Source organism: Anas acuta, chromosome 3 (genome assembly GCF_963932015.1).
Source record: "Anas acuta chromosome 3, bAnaAcu1.1, whole genome shotgun sequence".
Classification (NCBI taxonomy): domain Eukaryota; kingdom Metazoa; phylum Chordata; class Aves; order Anseriformes; family Anatidae; genus Anas; species Anas acuta.
Genome location: NC_088981.1, coordinates 60,759,087 through 60,784,081, shown reverse-complemented (window position 1 = coordinate 60,784,081; position 24,995 = coordinate 60,759,087). Strand labels below are relative to the sequence as shown.

At 35.9% G+C, this 24,995-nt stretch overlaps 1 protein-coding gene across 5 annotated transcripts in view; it reads right to left on the bottom strand.

Moving 5' to 3' along the window:
- Positions 1-724: 724 nt before the first annotated feature.
- The window catches only part of MED23 (mediator complex subunit 23), a 36,925-nt gene continuing 12,654 nt past the window's right edge, over positions 725-24,995 (bottom strand). For all 5 annotated transcript variants that reach the window (XM_068677422.1, XM_068677424.1, XM_068677423.1 and 2 more), the window contains 19 exons: positions 22,753-22,953; positions 21,104-21,247; positions 19,797-19,942; positions 18,919-19,164; positions 18,602-18,744; positions 17,851-18,025; positions 15,978-16,141; positions 14,717-14,841; positions 14,069-14,274; positions 12,940-13,120; positions 11,941-12,111; positions 10,786-11,002; positions 9,763-9,999; positions 8,063-8,228; positions 7,020-7,092; positions 5,762-5,976; positions 4,774-4,894; positions 2,580-2,711; positions 725-1,859 (listed from right to left, as the gene is read on the bottom strand). In XM_068677422.1, the coding sequence (XP_068533523.1) occupies positions 1,686-1,859; positions 2,580-2,711; positions 4,774-4,894; positions 5,762-5,976; positions 7,020-7,092; positions 8,063-8,228; positions 9,763-9,999; positions 10,786-11,002; positions 11,941-12,111; positions 12,940-13,120; positions 14,069-14,274; positions 14,717-14,841; positions 15,978-16,141; positions 17,851-18,025; positions 18,602-18,744; positions 18,919-19,164; positions 19,797-19,942; positions 21,104-21,247; positions 22,753-22,953 (3,237 nt within the window). In that variant the 3' untranslated portion in view covers positions 725-1,685. The remainder of the gene's footprint in view (positions 1,860-2,579; positions 2,712-4,773; positions 4,895-5,761; positions 5,977-7,019; positions 7,093-8,062; positions 8,229-9,762; positions 10,000-10,785; positions 11,003-11,940; positions 12,112-12,939; positions 13,121-14,068; positions 14,275-14,716; positions 14,842-15,977; positions 16,142-17,850; positions 18,026-18,601; positions 18,745-18,918; positions 19,165-19,796; positions 19,943-21,103; positions 21,248-22,752; positions 22,954-24,995) is intronic.

Below are 24,995 nucleotides of genomic sequence, written 5' to 3'. Positions count from 1 at the left end.
ATATGAAGTGAGACATTCAGGAAAATGCCTGCAGTGTTAAAAATAATTCAGTCATAACATGCATGCTGAATAGCCAGGTAACGTGCTGTTCTGCAGGCCTTTGTTTGTGTGCTCCAAAAATTGTTTAGGAAGAGAACCACTATTAATACAGTTTCTCTGACAACAGCAGCTTTCAAAGCCACCATCAGAATCTGCCATGAAAGCCTGTGGGAATGCCTCTATGGATAGGATTGTCCCCACTGGAGTTTTGGAGACCAGTTGTGTTCACCTCTTTATCAAAATGAAAATAACTTGACTGGAATGGAACACAACATGTTTTAGACCAAACATGTAGTATGTGATAAGCAAACATGTTTTTATATCAGACAAATTAATTGAAAAGCACTCACAGTTTTTTCTTACTTAAATTACACTTAGCAGAATTTGGGATCCAAGTATACAATCCAAATGACGGCAGTTTCCAGCAATGCAGGTTCACTGTCCCTTTTTGACAGTCTTCATAACCAACCAACCAACACTTCTACCCATAGTCAACAACTCCTTTTCATAACTATCACATTTTTAGAAAAAGGCATACATCAGAGAAAGAAATCAGACTCTGAAATAGGTGGAAATTGGTACTATTGTGAAGCTGATAAAGAACTTAGGCCATGGAAATACACTTGCTATGGTATCCTTATTTTTAACACAAAATTTATGAAAAACAAATACTACTACAGTCATAAAAGGATGCTTTTTTTGGTTGTTTTGTTTTTAATTAAAAAAAATTGACAAACGAGTATTTACAAGGCATTTAGTCTTTCAATTCTCTTATCAAAACCCTCAGAACACAGTACACAGAAAAAAATTAAAGTCGAGTATTATACAAATCTAAAATATAAGATATCGATATTAATAAAATTCATATGATTGACCTGATAAAAATTACACCATTTCCCAAATAGGAAAGATAAAATAACAACCAGCATAGCTTTAACTGAATATGCAGACTTTCATAATAAATTCATTAGAGACAGCCTCTGGGTAGTAATCTAACAGTCTAGTAATTGATGCTAGATCAAACCCACTGCTCATTTGTTGAATGTAAACTGTACATATAAAATTTACAGGTATTTTCAAAAGCTCATAACATCCTCCCAAAGCCTGAGAATAATTGACCCAATGCAACTGATGCAATCTTTTTTTCTAGAAGATTTTCTGTATAACAACTTAATTTGTCTGCCCCAAAAATGAGAAGAATTTAAGTTTTGTTGGACAAAAATAATACAAACTTCTAATAATGCAGAAGCCAAATTTATAAAGGCTGTTTTTGTACCAGGCTACATGTGTTGAGTGTCCTTTCATTTCATAGACAAATAAAAGGAAAAATCCAGGTGACTCTGATCAGGTTAGGGAGCAGGAATACTACGAACTCTTCAGAAATCCACGTACTTGCATGCAAAGAAAGTTTACTCAGTGCTTTCAAGGAAAGGTAACGTATACCTTATTTAGTGTCTGATATAAATAGGCAGGAAAACTGGCGTGCATACAGTTGGACAGCTTCATTACGGAAAAGAAAACGAAGCAGAAATTTGCACGCAGTTCTCTTTTCCTTTTACACAGCATACCAGATTGCAGATCAGATGATGCTTCACCTTGACTTCTAGAAGGAAACCGTCACACCAAGGCTGACCTAACACTTCACTTCACTGTGTAACTGGCAAAGCAACATTAACAGGCACTTGGCTAGGCTGTGGTGCTGGTGAGCCGTTACTAAGAGGTTGCTGTGGAACAGCTGCTGGCTCCATTTTGCTGATGTGCGTTATGAAACGTAACCGAAGTTTCAAAGCTGGTCTTAAATTACAAATTATTTTCTCAACCTGTAAAATAAAATAATAATAATAATAAATAATAATAAAGGCAAATGCATTTGGTAAAATAGAAGTATTTTGACCACTGTACCTGACCATTACATACGCACAACTAAAAAAGGAAAGAGATACAGTAAATCATGTAAATCACTTAACATGGTGAATAGAACTTTATCTTACAGACCTCTCCTGACAACTAACCTTATTACACCGCTCCTTGGTGTAACAGTTGTACAGCAACGCTTTGCAAATGATTAACACAAATCACTTTAAGGAAGCCCACACCGTTATAAAATAAACTAGCTGAATTACTTTTCTACCAGCTATGGCTACATTCTTGTTTCTGTCATAAGACAAGTTACATTAACTGAATCAGAAATTAAGGAAAAACTTAAAAGCTATGGACTGAAGTGAGGAAAAAGCTATATAAATTTTTGGTTGTTTGACAGCTTTGTTTCTACTGGTTATTAAATAATAGTACTTAAAAAGTTTTCAAGCTGCAATCTGAAGTTTCACGCTACAGAAAATCCAGAAATCTGAGATACTCAGCCTACCGCATCTAAAAGGTTTTACCTGTATAAAAGTGTAGCAACTCCCCAGTTTGCATACAGAGAAACCAGTCAACAATTAAGCATTTTTTTAATGCTACATACAAAAACCGTTCCTAAAAATATTAATTTGCCATAAGGAAAAAGGATAATTAAGTATCATTATTGACTGTTTACTTACTTGGTCTTTCACACTGTCACCTGTAAACATATACTTCATATGATACAAGAAATCACAGATAGGATCCATGTAGTTCAGGTGCGAGCTGTACTGATCAGCATTCAGGAGCATTTCATAAAATGCCACTCCAATCTGTCTCCACAGACACAAAAAACACCCAAAATCAAAACAGGTTTTTAAGTGATTTAGAGCAGAAACAGTTCAACAGTGTAATAAATATACTGCTTTTTAAGTACCTGTGATTCTTAACTGCTTATTTCTTGCAAAGACAAATGGGCAAGTCTAACCAATCCCATTATGCTTGACTAAATGATTCTTTTTTCCAAAAGCTAACTTTCAGCGAGTATAGTGATGGTATTTTGGTACGTTACATAACTAATGCTTGAATATCACTGACTGCAATATGCTTTGAATAAGTGCCCACAAAACTCGAGAAAGTAGATGCTAATAAATCTTGTGTTAAACTTGTTATAGGTATTTGAGTCTTCTAGAGAGAAGACTCTACAGATTACTGTTTTAGCTTGTACCTAGACTACAGCTAGGTCTTTGGCAAATGCATACAGTGCACTTTAATGGTTTAAGCATTCTCCACAGAGAGATGAATTCTCTACAACTAGAATGCTTCCATATACTTAATAAAGGAGGCATTGTGTGCAAACCTATGTAAGACTGACCATTTAAAAATAGTAATGTGAAATCTGAACTTTGTGACTTGTCATTTTAGTCACACAACAGCTGCTGCCTACTCTGAAGGGAGTAACTCATCATGATATTCTGACACTGAAATCAGTTCCTTGCAAAGGAAAAGTAGTAGTATGGGAATGTTAAGAAACTTAAAAAGCTATCATCTTTCCATCTTTTCTTGTATTTTGGTTCAATGCAGAGAAAAAAAGACAAAAACCCTTCCTTCCTGAGGGAGGAACAAACTCATCAAAGCAGTATTTACTAGCTATTTACAGTATTACACAGGAGCCTATAAAAAGATACTGCTCCACACCTAAACAGCATTTTCTATTGCCCTCCAGTACTTAAGCACTATTTCATGAAAAAAAAATAAAATTGGTGTGACTTTTATTGTAGCTATAAGAAAATGAGAAAAAAAGAGAAAAGAAGAATAAAAAAATGATTTGTGGATTCCCAAATGATCACAGAATCATTTAGGTTGGAAGAGACCTCAAAGATCATCTAGTCCAACCTTTAAATGATGATGATGTATGTATTTTTTTGTTTCATGCTTCTAAAATATACTTAAAAAGAATCAGAAAATGGCACAGCTCAGTAGGAAAACTAAAGGAAATATGTAAATAAATATACAGAAACACTATGATATGATTATTCAACCGATACAGCTCCTTACAGTATCCTGTATTCACAATACATCCAGAAACACAGGAACAACAGTTCAAAGCTCACTGTTTATGCCTTCCTACATTTTGTGACTTGTTCACAAAACAATGTATGTAAACTGAACAGTTTATTACGAAATGAGGGAAAATATTGCAGCTGCAGATCTAATAGGAACCTAAGAAGATTTAAATTGAAATCCCCAGCATAGACATGGGTAATTTGGGATGAAAAACAATTAGTAGTGGTAGTAAACCTTTATATTATGTTGATCAAACTCTAGAAAGAGATGAGATGCATACTTGCCATACAGGCTTAGCAGATATTTGCTGTCAGCACAAATATGTAAAGACACATATCCCATGTTTAGCTCGTCTTTCTCTAAAGGACTCTGCTACCTGCAGTTATTTAGGTCATCTGGCAGCTGGCCAACTCCATCTCTTTTCTCCCTTTCTTCCCTCCAATGATATCAGTGTAAGAAACTGCTTGTGCTCCCTCATTCTCACAGTACATAGTTCTTACTTACCTTCTTTAACCTGCATAGAAGCTTTTTAAAAAAACAACACACTAAGTCTGGTGCACATTTTGCATGCAATTTGAAAGCCAAAGCAAACGTCACTTAAAAAAAAAAGTGCTGGGTGTTTCATCCTGAACCAAACGGACAGGGTTTCAGTTAACAAGGTAGCTGAATAGCAACTCAGCAATTCAGATCCTTAAAACCCATTTTATTTGTATAGAATTCAATTCTAAATGTTTATAAGAAAGATCTCTGTCGCATTCTACTCTTTAATGTAACTGAAAAGCAAAAATACCATACACTGTATGAAGTAATCCAAGAGCTACACTTTACCTCTATCATGCATCGTGTCCTCTCCTGCTGGAACCGTTGCAGAAAAGGACCGACAAGATGGTAAACGTAGAGTAACTGGAACTCAGTTTTCACTATGGGTATCAATACTTCTGTGAGGAACCTGTAATATTTCAATATACATCCTATTTGAATTGCACTTTTTGTCCCCCTGGCCCAAATTTTAACTAAAACATAGGATTCTCTCTCGCAGATCTGAGTCTTCATTTTAGAAATTACGATGTACTTCAGAAAATACTAGCTATTTCAGTGAAGCTGCAGAACATTTCCAGACATTATCAAGAGACTAGAACCTTGTCTCAAGGAGACAATCCCACCTGAGCTTAGCAGAATGCCATGTACAGCGAGAAAGCTTTGCTCTGAAGTTTTAACACTGATTTTAAATCAATGTTCACAAATGATTGACAGGAATACATCATACTACCTTCACTTTTCTGTCCAGTATATTACAACTTGGTATTTGTAAATGACATCTGCTAATTCTGTCATTAACACAGCACTGCCGAAAGTCTAATCAACTTCTGGTACTTTTTACTTGCCTTAATGACTAAGTGGACCACTATTGCATTCTTCAGTCAGTAAAGCATCTCAACTGGCAGCCATAGGGCACTTGCCAGAATAAAGGACACACTTGCCAATTACAGTTGATGTTACAGTTGATGCTTTAAGACTACTCTACAATCAGTGCCTTTAAGAAAAGCTGAACATGAAAGGAACAAACAAAAGCATAAAAGCTAATCAAAATTTAAAAAAGCAGATGAAAGGCAATCACACTCTAGATGAGAGCTCTGAAACTTACAGACACAAGAGTCATGTCAGGGGAATAGGGAGCTGGAATAAACCTTGAGATTTATCAGGTGGGTTTTGGTGCTGCCCCCTAGGTATTTGCTTGTATAAATACTACCAGTACAGCTTTGTTATCTACAATATGCATGGAGTAAGACAAATCATCAAGTATCATAGCACTTACTTAGGAATAAGAGACAGCTGTCCAATGCTAGAATGATGCCAGACAGCATGTGCCAAAGCCAAGGTGTAGCTACAACCCATCTCAGAATAAGATTGGTGACATGCTGTGAAGTCAAACAGCTGGAACGGGTAACCAACCCACTCTGTCTCTGATGTCAGGCTGGGACTGTTGATGACACTCACAATGCGATCATGGAGAACAATCCAGTATGGCTCCTGGAAAAACAAAAAGCCTGAATTCCTTCTGAAAGGAACACCATCTAAGATAATGCTCCTCATTTTTTCTCTACCACTATCATATTTCTAAGATGCTTTCAACTACATGTTTATAAATATAAAGACGTTTATAAATACGTCTGACAAACCTGAAAATTAAGAAGCACAATACAGAATACATCTTTGTTAGTGGATGTGACACATTAAAGGGTGTGGCATTATCAAGATGTATCTTACGAACTTGGTTATTTAGAAAGCTAATGTAAAGGGCTCCAAAAGAAACAGGGCAGAGATGAAAAGAGACCAAGAATTTTCTGAGTAGGGTACAAAGGAAGGGTACATATGTCAGAGAATATAGACGAAGGTGCAAGGAGAAGACACAGGAGAAACACGTATCAAAAAAAAAAAATAAAGACATAATTAATGTTGTCTTTCTTCCAAGGAAAAGAACCATTTTGCTGGACAGAATTCCTCGTGAAAATAACTGTTGCACATATAAACAACATGTAAACAAGATCAAAATTATCCAGACATTCCTGGTCAGATACCGTTTATATTCAGGAGATCAACATTTCTACTGAAACATGATCTCTAATACCGCATATACTTGCTTTTGCAGTCTTAGGCACATCTTATTTACATGATTTAAGAGATACAGGATGTGCAAGTGTAAGCATTTATAAAAAACACTAGATTTGCATCAGAAGTCTTATGAAAATTCTCATCTTCATAGCTCCAGTCTATAATTAATATTATAGATGTGGAAATTAAATATGTTTTAAATAGGAGTGATTCACTTTTTTCCCCCCGACTCAAAACAAAATAGAAAAACAGAAAGCCTGTTCACTTTTTCCATGCTGGGTAAGTAGAAAAAGATGTTTTCCTAAGCCTTCAGAATGGCTCTGCAGAATCTACAGATGTTGGCTGTCACATTGCAAACTACAAAAAAAAAATTACAACATGTTCCAGGAAGATGCTAATCTTTACATGGAAAAAAGATTATTATTATTTTTTTTATTTAAAAGTGCAACATATCGACTTACTGGTAAGGCTGTGATAATTAGTCCAATAGCATTCATCCAAGCTGTGATATTCTCTCTTGGCACCAGGGGCTGACTACAGAGAAAAAGAAAACCCGGTCTGAGAAATTCACAATTGCAGTTTGTGCTTTTCATGTACCTAGAACAAGGTGTACTTATACAAAGAAAATTTCTCACGAAGTTGAGAGAACTATACAAACATATGCAGCTATGTAGGAGAGCTAACAGACAACATAAATACCACTACGATGCCACTAGCAAAATTTTATTCAGACATGATTTTGCTTTTGTATCATGTTTTCTTCAAATACTGTAATCACACTGTGATTGCTACAAACAGACTCGAGCACTTAAAGGCTACTTGTCCCTTTGTTGACTATTTCCCTCCATATGCCACAAACAAAGCTAACAATAATACATTACTAAGCTGAATAAGGCTAAAAAAAATCATTTCAGTTTATCATTGCTTATCAAAGATGACATCTGAGTCACTGAAAGAATACTAGGTCCTTCCTTTCACTTCAGTTCTTTTCATGGTGACTGAGTTAGGAATCAAGAAACAGAACTATGGGTCAAGCTTAATGCATCCTTACAGAACGCCAGCCTTGGTACACTACACCGTTTTAAAGTATCTCTGATTTTACACTAGTATCTCAAGGATCTGGAATCCTGCCAAGGATTCCTCTCCCTTTCTCTGCATATCAACTTTTTTCCTCCCACACCAGCTGAAAGGACAACAGGCTTTTTCTAGTCTTTGTGCTGCTGAACCCACTGGATAATTCATTAGCTAGTGCAAGGTCTTCCCTTCATCTTTTCATCATGCTGAATCAATGGTTCCTGAAGTACACACAATCCACAATAGTGCAGGAATCCAACACACCATTTTTCTGCTTGATCCCTATAGCTTTGTTTGTCCTCCAAAAACACCTAATTAAAAATGTTATTATTTATACTTAAAAATTATAAAAATCAATGAAAATGAATATCACAAACTACCTTAGCAATCTCAATAAATTACAGAAAACAGTTTCAGAGATGCAACGTACCTCTTCAGCACAACGTTCAACAGTGCATTGCCCACATCCTTTCCTGGAACTGCCAAGGCCATGAGCTCAACACAGGTAACATGAAGAGCGTGGGCAGCTGGGTTTGGAAACTCATTGAATCTCCAGTCACAATTTGGAAATGGACCAGGTGATTTTCCTGCCATCGGTGACAATGATTAAGGAAAAAAAGCTTCCCCGACAAAGACTTGTGTAAGCAGCATGGTATTTAAAAATATAGCTATATGACACATACACATAGTTGAGTTGAAATGAAAGATAAGCTACTGAGAACTAATAAAATAACCACAGTTCATAAAAATAAGACATCTGGCCAAGAGCATCAATATAAGTCACTGAAGATTGCACAAATACATAGTTACAGATGCATTACACACATGGTCATGCAGAGGATAAATTTCCCTGATTAAGAGGTGGAACAAAACAACACCAACCATCTCATTCACCATCTGCTTCCATGACAAGATGAAAATAACAAGAATTTTCTACTCTGCATAATCTGAAACCATTAATTTGCTTCAGTATATGATCTCCTAGCAGAACTCCAGGGTGACAGTTTATGCAAAGTGAGCACCTGCTTAGTCTGAAAATACTCTGCTTTCACAAGGAATGCTAGCTCATCTGAGCTACATACAGAAAAGATCTCCCACCGTACTGTTGACATTTGCATAGAAGCAGGGTTTTATATATTTTTAGCTTTCTTTAGATAGACTGAGTAAACTTCTTCCAAGTTACACATAAAGGAAAGGCAGGTTTGGGAAGATAAGTGAAGGAAAAGACACGACACCCAGAAAACTGGCCAACTTCCATAAAGCTAACCCAGAAAGAGAAGGTGTCTAGCACTGTTCTCTAGAACATAGCTGCATGGGTTCACCAGTTATTTCCACAGGAATTTAAATCAACTGCGATCATAACCATAAAAAGTAAAAAGCAACAATTACGAAAATTTAGGTTTGTGTTAAAGATATAATTTCTAGTTCTTCCCGCCTAAAAAACAGATTGTCAGCAGTAGCTAACAGCACGTATACTGACTTTCACCTATATATATTCAGCTATATACATGCCTAAATGTGGCACTGCTTACAACATATTTTCTTAGTAATACTGGTAATGGCACTAGAAAAAAATTGATCTTATGTTCTACATTGTTCTTTAAAGAATCATGGTTTATGTCAAGCTGATTTTATGACACAATTACAATTCAATTTAGAATGCACTAAGTATTTTGAAATAATGGAATAAATAGTGAAGTTTTTATAAAGTTGTAGTCTATATCATTTTCACCATATTTTTCAAGCTTCTTTTACTAGGAGAGCACACTCCCTACACAAAATAGGAAAGAAATACTGAAGAAACATATTACAACTTTGTTTTTAACTTCTAAACAATGCTTGTAATTAAAAGGTATTGCTCTGTACTGGTCAAAAGGACCACTGACCTAGTATGTATGTATATATACACACACACATTTAATCATCTCCAGTCAGTTCTGTATCTGCTTAACTGGTTTACTGCTTTGACATTCTTCACACCTTTAGAAACAAATGCATACAGTTAAAATATGCTGAAGTAACCTAATATGAATTTAGGCTGAACAGATGGAAATTGAACTTTACATTTTGATGAAATGAAGCTAGGAGACACTGGCGCAGCTTATTTCATGCACAGTTTAAGAAGGATATTGTCTACTAGTCTCCCAATGAGTTTGCAATAGTAAATGTCATCAGGAATCCATGGATTATCTTCTCGGGCATTCATAGCACATTTGAGATAAGTATCACTTAAACACCAGCCCAGTGGGCGATTATCTTTGAGAGAGCCAATAATGGCATGAACAAGCTTTCTCTTGAGGTTTGTGCGCTCTCTGAGATGCCTCTCGTAATAGTGAAGAGTGTTGTACAGGTAAGTCACAGGACGATCTGCCAAGAAGAAAATAAAGTGAACAGGATGCAGTGTTACATTTCTGGTGGCAAAGTTAAAATCAAGAGCTCCCTGAGACTAAATTGCAGTATTTCAAAACAGCATATTTAGAATGGATTCATGTTCTTTATTTCACTATACAACATTGATTCTCTTTTGTCTTCCATTTATACTTTGATGTGTGGGGAGATGGGTAGAGGTCAATCACAGAACATCAATATTAACATAATAATCTATCCGACGTTAATCCACTAAATCACCTCTTCATATAAAAGGTATTAAATAGGAAGACTCCAGGTATGAAATCACAGTAAAAGAATATTGTAAAATGTCTGGCAATAACATAGCTATGTCATCTACACAAAACTTACTGTAACATTGCAGTAAAAAGCATATTAAAAAGTCAGGTTAAATTATTTCATCTTAAACAAAGATAGATGGAGGCATTTTTGTTTGTTTCTGATTTTTGTCTGTTTCAGTGTTGGTAACAGAACGATTGTTAAGACACAAGTCCAAGTACTCACTACTAGAAGGGAGTGAAAGGGAAAGGTGTTAAGCATGCACTAGCAAAAGCTACCAGAATAAAAGCAAGTTCACTATTTGTAGGCTGAAATACACTAACCAGGGAACACGCTTCTTTATGGAAATGTGCATAGAGCTCACAGAATAGTAAAGGATTAAACATCACTGTGCTAGCAGATTAAAATTATGAATGAAGGCGATGAAGGAGAAAGAACAGAATTGTCACAATAGGAATAAAAAGTCTGCATTCCCAGATAACTTACCGTGAAATTTGTATAAACCTCCCAGATGATCCAATAAAGTTTCTAGTGACTTAGACACTGGAAGCAGTTCCAGAAATCTATGGATTACAATGTCAAACACTGGCAGAAAGCGCAGGCATACATTTCCAAAATAAATTGGTAGGTACTGTGGCTGGATCTGAACTGGGGGATTGACTTGCTCTGCCAAGCCTTCAAAATACAGCTTTTCAGGGTATTTCTGAAGGGAAGAAATCCAACAAAATTAAAAGCTCTTTCTTTAAAAGCACTGCATTAAATATTCAGAATCGGCATTGCTTTAAAAAGACACTTCATAACCCTTATTATCATACATGAATGCAATGAGAGGCTACCAGCGTAAATCTCACTGAAGAAAATTTATCTCTGAGTGAAATTAAATAGTGGTTATGACTCCTACATACAACTCCTTCAGGAAAAAAAAATATACAAAGTTTCATCACCACTTGAAGGGGCATATAGGAGCATTAAGGAAACCAATGCAAAGCTGAAAGCAGGCAGTGACTGTGTTTTCCTTGTCAAGTGGTTTAAGAGAAAATCTAGGGGAATCAGCACTACCAGAAGTTTCTGCATTACGTACTAAGTCAGAACACTTATAACATGTATAATATGCATGTAATTACTCCCTGGGAAATTGCAACCTTAGGCATTCATAACACCAGGGGAGCTTGGTATGCAGACTCTAAGAGATATAGGAGGGAAGGCGGAGTGGAGTGAAGACACCATAACCAGGCTCTGTGCTAGCACTGCAGGGATGGGGAACCTGAGAACAGATATCTTTTCCCTGATGCACAGGACATGTATTCTGAGTAAATTTTTAATTATTTTTAAAATAATTAAAATTTTAATTATTTTTATTTTCTTAAAATAATTTTTAAAATTATTGGATTTAGATTAACAAGTTTCTAACCAACCCTTCAGATGCTTCCATCTTTAGATATCATTGCATTATAATTTTAACATTATTACATAAACATAGCGTTGTTTTTTTTTTAATACTAGTCTAAATAAATTAATATTTATCAACTAACTCCAAGAATCTACAGAACTGTCCTGTAATTTACAGGAAAAAAGACTTTTTAGCTGATCTGAACTCCATAGCATAGTATTACAACAAAAAGATTTTATTAGCTTTGATACCTTGTGATAACTCATATGCTTAGTATGCCAGTCGTTCTGCAGCCAGTGCTCTGGGGAATTCTCCTTCACAAAATCACTCACTCTGTTTCTGAAATCGTTAGGCTTGAGTAAGAGTAACTGAATTATGAAGTAACAGACTTGAGCTTCATTTCCTTCATGACTACGCATAGCCTTTAAACAAAAAGGATCAGAAAACGTGGAATTAGAGTTGATATCACCATCTGCTTTAGAACCTTTAATCATTGGCTAGCCTATGGAACTGGACATTACATACATGTAGATTTACACACAAATTCACGTGATCTCTCAACTGTATTTTTAGAGTTAAGACACACAATAGAGGTAGTTTTCACAGGAGATGGCAGAACCTAACAATCACATTTTCTATTCAACAGGCAAAAAGTCTCAAAAAATTCCCAGTGAAAGTATGTTACTGTGAATTCTAGTTCTCTTTAGGCTGTCAATTCTTTTCTTGAAATTATCCAATTAATGATAGCGAATCTAAAATTTCTTCAAACTTCTGGCCACTGACATATTTGGACTAAAGTTTTAAAACCCAATTTAATTTCCTCTGGGTAAATTCTGCTTTTCTTTTTTTTTTTTTTTTTTTAGAATAACCTGCAAAGTCAGAGAATGCTATTTCTCCCTACTTTTCTACATGAAAAAGGTTGGGTTCCAAGCAAAAATAGAAAAACTCTAATGGGTGCAATACTTCACTTTTGTTTCCACACCACAGCATAACAACAATAACATACATTAATATTAACTCAACAGTTGCCGTTAAATAACCAAGAAAAGCTTCCCCCGAAGATTCAGAGAACTGTATGACTGAGTTCTATGTTGCTTACAGAACTAATCTACTGTTTTACTTGATTTTGGGGTTGACAAATAGTCAATACATAAAACCAATGCATTTTTTAAAAAGATTGCTCCCATAAATGTGACGAAGATCAAGTTCTGTGAAACCTCTCACATCCTTTCTTTTAAGGCAATACTTACCAAACACAGTATCAGCCTATCCAGTGTTACAATGTTGTATTTCCATACCATATCATTCAGAATCTCAATGCATTTATTAAGCTGCTGGCCTCCTGCTGAGGTAGAGAATTCATACACCAAGAAATCCGCAAACGTCCTGACATGTGCCACTAGAGCTCTAGCCCCAATTCTTTCTAGTACTCTGTTGTGGAAGAAGAAAAGAAGTCTCTCTAACAAGGATACTTGCACAGATCATAAAAGCAACCAATCAATGTTAGTATTCTTAATACATTTTTAACCATCTATTTTACAAGAACGAGTGGGTTTTATAAAAATGTTTGCTTAAAAAAAACCAAACCCTTACCTTATTAATTAAAAACAAAACAAGCCCCATCCCGTAAGCAAGGAATTCCTAAGTCCAGACGCATTAGCATAGAAGAAATGCCTCAAGTTCAACAGTTCTTACCCGTAGCATTCTGCTCAGAATACATGCTCTAGTTATGCATTTTTCTGCACATAACTGATAAAGTTACACAACTCTTTGCATGATCTTCTGCAACACATTTCTATTTTCCTGCTCTGTGTGCTTTTAATATAACCTTAACATTAAAATACTGCTATTTTCTGATTGCATGGATGAATAACATATGCTATTATATATGTTCATTGTTTCAACAGACCTAATGATGACTGAAAAAGAATAATCTTACTTTTCAGGACTAGAGCTGATGCTGTTACTACAGAGAACAAATCAAAAAAAATTGTAGACCTACGTCTATAATTTTCATCTTAATTTATATATATAGCTTTTATTAGTGTATAAAGGCTAAGTAAATTTCTGAATTCAAACACCTCACATCCTTGCCTACACCTCTCTTACCAGGATGAACATATGGACCACTGTATACAAAAAAAAAATCAGCTAGGAGGTGTACTCAACCTTAAACAATGCAAACATGTAGTTTGCAATATGTAGGCTCCACTTCTTTTTTTCCCCCCCCCCAATATGTAGGCTCCACTTCTTTTTTTCCCACCCCATGCTCCAAATTAATAAAAAAGTACAAATCAAGCTGTAATGCACAGGGCCCATGTCCTTAGAACTGAAAACATTGTTGTAACAGCTTTGAAATTGCACAGCTTTTAAGCTCACCTGTAGCCAATTTGATTAATGTGATCCGTCTCTAACAGCATCTTCCATAGAAGACAAAGGAAAAGTGGGGGTGAACCTTGCACAGAAAAGTGAGTGATTATACCATTCTCATTGGTCATAGACTTCCACTTCCGATATTCTTCTTCCACATTCTTCTTCAAGTTAAAACGGCTTTCCTGAGGTACATTATTCTGTTTGAAAAATACCTGAAATAAAAGTAGATTTTGGTGTGACTGAGAGCCTAAAACAAAAAATTGCAACAGGTCAACCTTAATGTGATTTAGCAGGTTTTAAGTACTTCCTTGTACAATGAAAACCTACTAGACAGGGTTGTTGCCTCACTGTGGCACCACAGCAACTGTATCTATAAGTCACATTACAAATTGCCACAAGAGAAGAAACTTCTCCATTATTTTTTTTTGTTTTGAAAGATCTGATTTACCTTACTCTGGTACTAACTGCTCGCCAAACTTGGCCTTAGAGTACAGGAAAAGCTAACACATTTCTGAAGATCAGCATTACAATCATGCTGTTTTTTTAGTGATTTGAGATGAAGAGCATATGGACAGGAGAAGAATCTCACCAACAAGTAAATGGCAAAGAGAATAAGTATTTTCACTTATAAAATCATCAGTTTGAAACCATTACCTGCAGTGGAGCTGGAAAACAGCTTAGTGTATGTGATGCCCAGTTATGCGGAGTAAAACTCATGATAGTCTGCAATATATCCTTGCACCAAGTTCCCTGAATTGAATCAGAGCCTGTGAAAAAGTCTAGAAAATGGATTGATGCCATTAGCATTTCATACACACACAGATAATAATTATTTCTTACATTTATTTCTTCTGTAGTAAAAGGCATTAGGCCTCTGCTAGTTCAACAGGGTTCCCCTTTTGATAAACTTTTCCTACCCCCTTCTGAATCTTACATATTTTGTAGAACAAGATATTTTATGCTATTTAAAGTAATGAAATTATTTTTAGGCTTTGAGCTAGAAATAAAGCAAGCAATTTTAAGATGTTATATTTAATTTCCTGTAATGACAGCAAGACATGCTTTTGCTAATTAAGTCATTAGAATTAATTTTAAAAAATCCTGAGTAAATTAGCGATGGAAAAATTGCTAGATGCGACTCTGTATTGCTTTAAATATTCTTCAGATGTACCTTTCTCAATTAAGCTCTGGAAAAAAACACAACTCATCTTCCTCCAGCCCCAATGCTGACTCAACATTAAAGACTGAACAAAGGTAAAATAACAAAACCCTTTCCCTTTCAAATTTCCTCCACCAGCTTTTGTGAAATCAGTTGTTCTAATTCTCCACCGAGTCTCCAGATTTAAACCGTACTTTTCCCATTTAAACAAATGAGCTAGAGAAAATATCCCTCTCCAAGCTATCAAAAACCTGACCACTATCACTGCAAATTAATGACGCATTAAAATACCAGTGAAAAGCTTCTGCCCCTTCCCTTTCCCATGAAAGGGAATCCAAAACATGCATTACTTTGTCTTAAAGGTAAGCTATATAGGTGGTGACTTCTGAATGAGCAACATACTTGTTCTCAACATAGTGATTTTTTTTTCTTAAATGGCACATATTTAATCAATCCAAACATTTAATAATGAAAGTGAAAACAAGACAGAGAGAAGAACCTGGTCACACTATATCTCTGCATAAAAAACAGCTCTTAAAATCTGATTTCTGTTATAAATAGCAGCCCCTTCCCTAAAAACAATTTTATTTTCATTTAAAAAAATAAAAAAATTGCTTTTTTTTTTTTTTTTATAAAAAAAAGGGGGGGCGTATGTTTTTGACCGTACCATTTCTGGGATATTCTGTTAAATGGTATTTAGAGAAGAAGCTTGACTTTACTATTCAGTTAGATTTTATCTCGAAGTACCATTATTACCTGTCACATGTGTCGCCCTTGCTAGAGTTAAGATCAAAGCCCTGTTGAGTTCTTCTGATTCTGCTGAAAGAACTGTTTTGGGATCGCTGAGGAATCGTGTGAACTGTGGTTGTACTTCCGAGCTGCCCAAAGCTGTGATCAGCCTTAGAGCAGTACTCTCAACACTGAAAGAAGAAAACAGCCTAGTTAGCTAAGAATGCTTATACTACTGCTTCTAAGATACCAAAAACATATGCTCTTCCACCAGTTTCTGCTTCATATAATACAGAAGCATCTGTTTTGAAAGTAATGTTCTTAACTTTCTGACAAAATTCTCCGCCACACTCCCACCCTGTTTAATAAACTCATCAACCATTTAAGTACTTTCTTTTCAAATAAAGCTCTCAAACTTTGATTTAGTGAAAATTCCAGATGCAAAGCCCCTGAAAAAGACTCTTGAGTCTCTCCAATTTAGAGTTCCCCCTTCTGATATCTTTTGAATGTCTTCATCTAAACATGTAATATATGGAAAAAAAAACATATATACACACAAGAACAGAGCAAAAAACCATGAATAAGGCATGGAAAATTGCAAAGCTATCACCTTGAAGTAGACAGCAGTAAATCATACTTCTTAAAGAAATGAAGAAATACTGCTTTTAATGAGAAGCACTTTATCTTCCAGCACTCTAATTGAGAGTGCTTTTCACACCAGATAGTTTGAAGCAGTTTAAGAGACTTTTACAGCATTGTCTTTGAAATGCCAAAGCCATACATTAGTTTACTCCAATCTAGTTATACGCTATGCATGCTTATGCAGTCTGATTAACAATCAGGTTTTTTATTTTTCAACTAACAAGACAAAACAGTACCCAGGTGAATAAAAAAAAAAGGTCTTGACTGAAGAAGAAATTTATCTTCACTTGTTCTCTTCATTCTTAGTAAAGAATAAGCAACTGAGCAATCTGAACTTGGACTTAGAAATTAGTTTAATTAGACTTCCTTGATGTGAACCAATAATAATGAGGTTGCTCTCTCTTCTTCCATGCCTCCCCCCAAGAAGTATCTTTCTGTAACAATAAATAGACTTCAAAAAAAAACAAATAAACCCCGCATTCAGCATACAAACTGTATCTCAGTCTGCAGCTTAACCTTTAAGAAATACAAAAATTAAAATGTCACTTTAACAGTAAGTTAAACTCAAAGCTTTTCCCTAGAATTAACTGTGTATTAACTCTACAGCTTCAACTACTAATTCCATCTTTCCTGTATGCAGATTAGCCATTGTTTTACTGTGTGATTATACTGATGGAAGACGTGCCATTTTTTGATCCATTCAGATTCACATAAGACCACCACAGCTTTTTGCTAATTCCTTTACAGATGCAGGATGAATGAGATTATTTCTTTGATCTGACTAAAAATAAACTATACTAACGGATTAAATGGAACAAATTTAATTCTTGTAATGGAATTACACATCTTCTACAGGAGTAAGCAAGCACAGTCCCCTCGGGCAGACAAATTAATCACCGTGACTGCAAGAAACAAGCATTGCCCTTTTCCTCCAGTGCAAGAAGTTCAACAGCTTTCTGACACTTCCTGACATGATGGTGCTGGTGCACATTACTGTGTGACAGGAACCTATCACACCTGTGACACTTCTGCCATGTGTGTGCGAGGAAGGCTGCCTTGTGCAACTCTGCAGAGTAGTACTGCTAACATCTAACTGTATCTCCGAAACATGACCTGCTGAGGTTCCACAAAACACCACATTCACAGAATTAAGACTGGGAAGTATTTGCATCCAATTTCAAACAGTTCTTCCACAACTTTCAACACAGATTGAAGAAGCAATCGGAGATAATGATTAAACATGGTAACCATCACTTACCACAGATGAAGCTGGTTCTGATTAGTCTGCGGCACAGCAGCCAAGGAATGAAGATGGCTGAGCAGCTGGACTCTGTAATGAGGCTGGATGTGATGCATGCGATAGCTAAACATTTCTAGCAGAGTGTGCAAAATTCCCCATGCATGAGATTTGAACACTGTTGGCAGGAGCTGACCTTATGAAAAAGAATTTGTAAAGTTAAGTTTTCTAAGTGATTACACTTCAAAAAACAACTACAGAGTATACTGTAGATCATTATATTTATTTGCAAGTCAGATTTTTTTTTTTGAATCTCCAAACAGCAGATGTGCAAGCACTGCTTTAAGAGGCTGTAAACATGCACAGCTCAATAATCTTGTGGCTGAACATATACAGCAGACATCTTAATTATTTTATGAAGTGAAATTAAATATCATTTCTGAACAATTTCATACCTTTACTTAAGATTTTCCATTAAGCTTTTTTTTTGACTTTTTATTTTTCTTTATACATGACAGCTTGACTAGGAAGGTCCTGATAGTACAAGTGATGATATAAAGGGACTGCAGCACTCTCGTCTGAAATTTACTGCAGCACTAGGGTAACTATTAGTTTTTGTTTGGTTGGTTTTTTAATATTAAGACAATTTGCACATGTATTCATGATGTTGCATCATTAGATTTTGATATGGCCTCCAGTTCCTAGAAATTTTCCTCCAGAAAATGCTACTGAACTAAAAGAAGATGGAAGGGGGGAAGAAAAACTTTCTTACTGATAAAGCCTTTGATGCCCAAGGACTCTATTTCCATATAAACCAACAAGCGACTGTAGGTTTCCACGAGAGCAGGAGCCAAGGCCACGCTAGATTTTGCATGAGCCAACTTAATTACCCTTGTAGCTATGCTATGAATCAAACTGAAGAAAGAAAGAAAATATTTTTTGATCAAAATCAAGTACTTGAAAGTTAAGAAGTTTATTATATAAGTCACCAAATCTAAACATGACATTTTCAGACACAGAAAAGTTGTCCTGATGATAATTACATAAGCATTAACAGGTTAAAAAAACAGAACTCATTGCATACTGTACCTCATTTTTGCATGAACTGTGAGTGAATCCAAGAGGTTCATTGGCAATGGGGTAATAGACCCTGATGCCATGCAATTAGTCCCTGGAAGAGATATCCTCATGTTGCCATTGCCATAAATAGTCTCTACCAGGACACCCATTGGTAAAGTGAAACACTCTGAATTGGTTGAATAAGCATTACACAACAAGGCAATCTTGTAGTCATTCATCTGTAAACTCTTATTTCTTAAGCTCTGTTGCAAAAACCTGCATGCCAAAGACAGATTATGTATTAAGTAGGAAGAAGCAAGAAGAAAAATACACATGCATTCCAACATTAGAGCCACAATATCCACAGATTAAAAATCAATTATAAAATAGCATGAAAAAAGAAAATATTTATCAATTGCATCACATCAAATAACTAGATTTTATGTCATAGTTAGTTTCACTGTTTAGTAAAAACAGTTCAAGACAAATTTTTTCTGTCACCTTAAGAGAAAAAATACACTTTAAAACACACTTTTCCAGACAAAACTTACCCTAGTGTACTGCTTATACACACTTTCCAACCCACAACACAATAAAATAAGGTAGTCAATTTGCTTTCCAATTCTCTATCGGTAGTAAAGATTTATCACTCTTAGACATAAAACAATTTCCTTTAAAGTATAACAGCATTGCACTTTTTAATGAGGTATTTTGACTTTGAGATTTTAGTGCTTTTATCCTTTGATAACCCATCAGCATTCCATCACATTTTCAATACATTTTGAATACAGACTTGAAGGGTCCTATTTCATTATCTCTAGAAACAAACCAAAGTTTAACACACACACACAAAAAAAAACAACAACAAAAACAAACTCACACACTCAAAACAAACAAACAAAACTCACTCATGGTGAAGTTTAAGAGAATGAGGAATGGGAATCTGTAACTTGGAGTTGTCACTATGGGCCTTCCGATTCAGATGAATCCAAATGCAGGTCATTGCAAAAGCATGAGTCGACTGGGGTTTGTTAATGTCAGGTACAGGAATACACTACAGAAAGAACAAGCGAATGTGACATGTTCATTGTATTAATGTACAGAAAACCAGCTTAGATAGCCAGTATTCTCAAGGTTAAGTTTTTCTTCTGCACTCGCAACACCACAAGCAACATATTTAAAGGACGAATTCTATTCCTCGTCAATCACTTTAATTCAAGAGCTCTGGAACACAACTAGACCTCAGTAATTGTTCTGAAATATAGCAAATTATCAAATGCCTCAGCACCACAAGTGAGATGGCAGCAATGCATAATCAAGAAGAGAGTAAGACAGGTCCTCTTAAGAGCAACAGCCTTTGACAACATTTAGAAAATGCTCAGAAACGCCCCTAAGCCCACAAACACTTGAAACAAACATAACTCAAAGCCCATTAACTACATTAAAGTAACCAGTCCTGTCACTCTTCTCAGAGTTTATGCTGATAAAAGCCACTGTGAGGTCATGCAACAAATTGTACTACAGAATTTCTGCCAGTCAAAACTAACCTAGGAGGAGAAAAAAATTGCTGCACTTAACCCTTATCAGTTTGGTAGGCCACACATTTGTGCTAATGCATCTACTGACCTCAAATAAAAGGCACTGTAAGAGCAAACAATGAAGATGTTTTGAGAAAAATGCTGCCATGGTGAAGTTTAAATACTTCTTCTAACTCCCCTGTCTTAAGAACCTTCATTCTAGAGGAATGAACCAACCGTGACTAAGATTTGATTTACAGCCGCAGAAGGAACCATTAATACAAAATGAATTTAAAGTGTCATGTTCATTTTCTTGCTCCTGGAATTGTCTGATAACGTATTATTCTGTTATAGGACAGACATAGCAATGAAATTCCATAACATTATTCTTTAATAGTATCCTGAGTGTGGAAGCAATCACCTCCTCAAAACCTTAGTCAGACCTATTTCAGGCAAAACATGAGTTAGGAGGTTTTTTTGTTTTGTTTTTTCTTTTGACTACAAAAACACTGCCCAAGTGTGGCTATTGAAAAAATATAGCTAGGAAATACTGATTTTTTTGATTTAATTTCAAAACTTCTGTAACTATGCAGCACACTGCTGCAACACTAACACAACAACAATAGCAACACCTATGTATGGAACTGTCGTGTTGAATAATAATTAGAAATTCAAACAATTTCATAGACAAAACTTACTTCTTTCTCAGGATAAAGGAGGTCAAAAAGCTTCATAACGGGGAGGAAATCAGCCAGAGCATTCTTCTGGATACTGCCAGAGATGAACTGCAGTAGCACCCACATCAGATGGTCTCTCCCTTTAATGAGACCACGGCCTGCCAACTGTCAGAAACACTCAGTAACAGACAAATACTGAATGCAGAAGGAAAAACACTGTAAAGATTCCCATGAAAGTAGAAAAGCAGGCTGTAATAGTTTCAATTTTCAGAGATTATTGGGCATTTTATAGCAGGTCATAGACAGAAATTATAGAATCACAGAAATACACATCGTGTTTTCAGAAAGATGGCAAATAGATGCATTAGTCATAACAGAGAAACAGACTGTGAGGGCCAAAAAGGTTAACTGTAGGATTTAAAATGTATTTAGCTCTCCAGTGTCATTGTTTTGAAAAAAACAGCAACTCTTAAATGTTGGCCTTAAGCTGTCACTTTGTGATCTTGTAGCCAAAAGGAATATCACCACCAATAGCAGCAGGCCATAGGTTTTATACTAACTATTTAGAAAGTTTCTGAACCCAAATAACTTGGACTTGCTTCATCTGGACTCTCTGGGCCTGCCCGAATATCTTTTTATTGTAATTTGTTTAGTTTGTCTGATACAGCAATAACAAATACTCTATCAACCTATACTCTTACCTAGCTTGACTTTTAGCTTAGATCTTGTACAGTTTTGTGGCATAGAACCTATTGTTTTAATAACACTGACTTGCTTTACCAAAGGTTCATTGACAGTCATCATAGGAAAACAATTGAATTTTAGGGCTACCAAAAAGGGTAGGGAAAAAAGTATCCTCCCCATGTAAAACATACTACATATAGTAAATTTGGATATACATGGAATCATGGACAAAGATGGAGCACACTAGAAATTTTATCTAAATAGCCACAAGCTCGTCTTATAGTGAGGAGAAAGAACACTCTCTTCCTATCATGAACACCATATTTCTCCCAGCTGAGAGCTCAGGATGCTGCTGGCTTACTGTAACCCTTCCTAGCCTTTTTAATGGAAGACTGGCAGCAACACCTTTAGGATTCAGAAAGGAGACGGTAAATACCAGGAAGTGTATCACTTTTAACAATTATTACTATTAGGAAGTAACAATAACTATAGACTGTAATTACTAATGTCACTGTAATTGGACAAATGATCTTTGATTAAATCGCTCTGATTAGATTGGTTAAACAAACAAACTAAAAATTCTTGCATTCATTTACAAGGCATGTTTCTTTAGCTCTCTTTAGCTTTAGCTTTCTTTAGCACAGGCTGTTTGCTCTGCTAGAAGCTTTGATGTATATTGGATGCAGCAGTACAGTACTCAGACCTTCTAAATTATGCCAGTTTATCTCCCAGCTCTAGCTACTAACACATTTTGAGTTGAAATATAATACAATACCCCGTAACTGAATAAACTGAAAACAGACCTACCTAACAACAATGTAACTTGAGAGTTTGACTTGTTTCTACAGGGCACCATAATAAAAAGAATTGATCGTTACCCATAAGGTATTTCTTGGGAGAGGTAGCATGGGCGAGGATTATTTCTATTTTTATTTTAATTATTATTAAACCTCTCTTACCAACTGGGAGTGATACAAACAATTTACCTTTTGATGGAGTGACAGGACCATATGAGGAAAACTTGCAAACTGAAAGAGCACAAAGAAAATGAGCTGGCTGGAGAGATGCTGCCACAGAAGCTGACTGGTTCCACCATCGTCAAACTTCTCTTCAGTCTCAGACCGTTCCATGGCATACACCACAAGATCCACCAACTGGTCCTCCAGCACAGGGCAGCGCTGCTTGTGCTGTAAGGCAGAGATCAGATACAGTATTCCAAAAGTCTTACCATTAACTTCAGGGTTTGTACAGTTGCAGTTATAGTACAGTACTTTGACAGAAGGCTGGGAAGCATGAAATGAAGTCTGAACTTAAGTTAAGGATAAGCCACTGTATTAAAGCTGCACTATGTTACAGGTCACAGTGATTTTTAGGTAATTCCCTACTCAGTTCCATAACACAGATCACCAGTGCACCGAAAAAAAAAAAAAATCCCTGTATTTTAAAGAAATTCATGCCCAATGTTATTTTGCTGATCTTGCACTTAAAGAAAATTTCTTCTTTTAACACGGTTTTTGTTCTTTTTCCCTTTCCTCGTAAAGTACTTTTCAAAAGCAGAAAGCACCATAAAGGAAAAAATACCAATTATACTGACAAAACCAGAGGAAGCATCCCAATACACAGTACAGGTGTTTCATGACCATTCCTTCTCTTTTGCACCCTCAGTTTGGGCTCACCTACAATTAGCAGCAGAATGAACTGGTCAGTACCCCTAAAATTACAGGTTCTACTGACACAGCACCACATGGTACAAGGCAAGGTCAAGAAGACTTGAAAGTCAATCTGATGTAAACAGTGTGTTCTATGTACTTGCATAGAACAGCAATTATGTATTACAGTGATGAACACTTTAATTGTTGGATTTAGACTGCCACAATCTCCGCAGCAAGGTAAGAAATCAGACAAATCATTTAAAATAACACACCTTCTCTAATGACCTTCAACAACAATCAAGTACGGAAGGCATTATACATTCAGATCTGGATGTTAGCACTGATGTACATAAGCCAGCCCCACTACCAGCTTGGAACTCAGGTCACAAATATTAAATTTAAGTATAAATGTCAAGTGCAACAACCTTGTATTACTCCATATTTGTATAGCTAGTGCTACAAGTTGCTATTACTAAAAACAGAAAGCTGTGTGGAATTTAACTTACTTCAGACAATGCTAGAACTATGGAACTAATCTAATCTCAGCTTGTTTCATTACAATCTCTCTTCAGGAATGGTCACGTTTCTATTTATTTTTATATCTGATGCCTGTAACATAATGCAGCCTTAAAGAAAGCATTATTACTTTAAATGATACAAAAGAAAAGGAACTGAGCTGCTCAAATACTAAATCATGAAAATGCAAGGTCCCTTTCTAGAGGCAAAAAGGCATATGTAAAAAAAATTTTTAAAAGGTTACCCAAATATTCATAAAATAGTTTAGATGAGTTTAGATGCCTTAGATGAGTTCTTTGACTTACTAGCCAGGCAGCCTAAAAACACCTTTTAATTAATAAAGTAAGAAATAATAAAAGGAAAGAGAGATGCTCAAAGGGGATGCTTGTTCTAACTTTCATCAATGGTAGTCTTTTGTAACAACAAAAAAAGAAAATATTCTCTTAAATTGAACATAAAATGCAAGAACGGGAAAAGTTGGCATAATGTAGTGAACAGCATCCCCTGTTGCATGCTCTTTGCCAGCTCCAAACTGCAGAAAGCTCCAATTCTAGCTGTGCTTTCTCAAAGCATGCTTAACACAAACCTCTAACTAGAATAGAAAGCACCGGTTACTGTTTCACCTTCTCTTCCAGTACACAATGCCAATGCCATTGCCACAGATCAACCACGCTACAGGTTTACAGAGAGCAATGTTAACATCATCAGTTGAGAACACTTCGGTTTTGTTTCGTTGTGTTTTTGTTCTTGTTATCCCCTCCTCCCCCGGCCCCCCTCCCTCACCAAGCAACTAATTATGAAGCAGAGCAGGGTGCAACAGACAAGACTACAGACTAGTTTATAATCCAGCATGCAAAACTACTACGTACAGGGCTTGAAATTTAATAGTTTGCTAAGCACTGGGTTAATGTCCAAAAGCCTAATCATGTTAGGCTATATTAATTTAGGATAAAGTTATTGAAAGAATACAACAGGAAAATATTACTGTTAAAAAGAAAGCCAGAATTTCCAGTAGGAATTTTCAGTATTCTCAATAATTCTAAGACTGGGAAAGGTTTAGG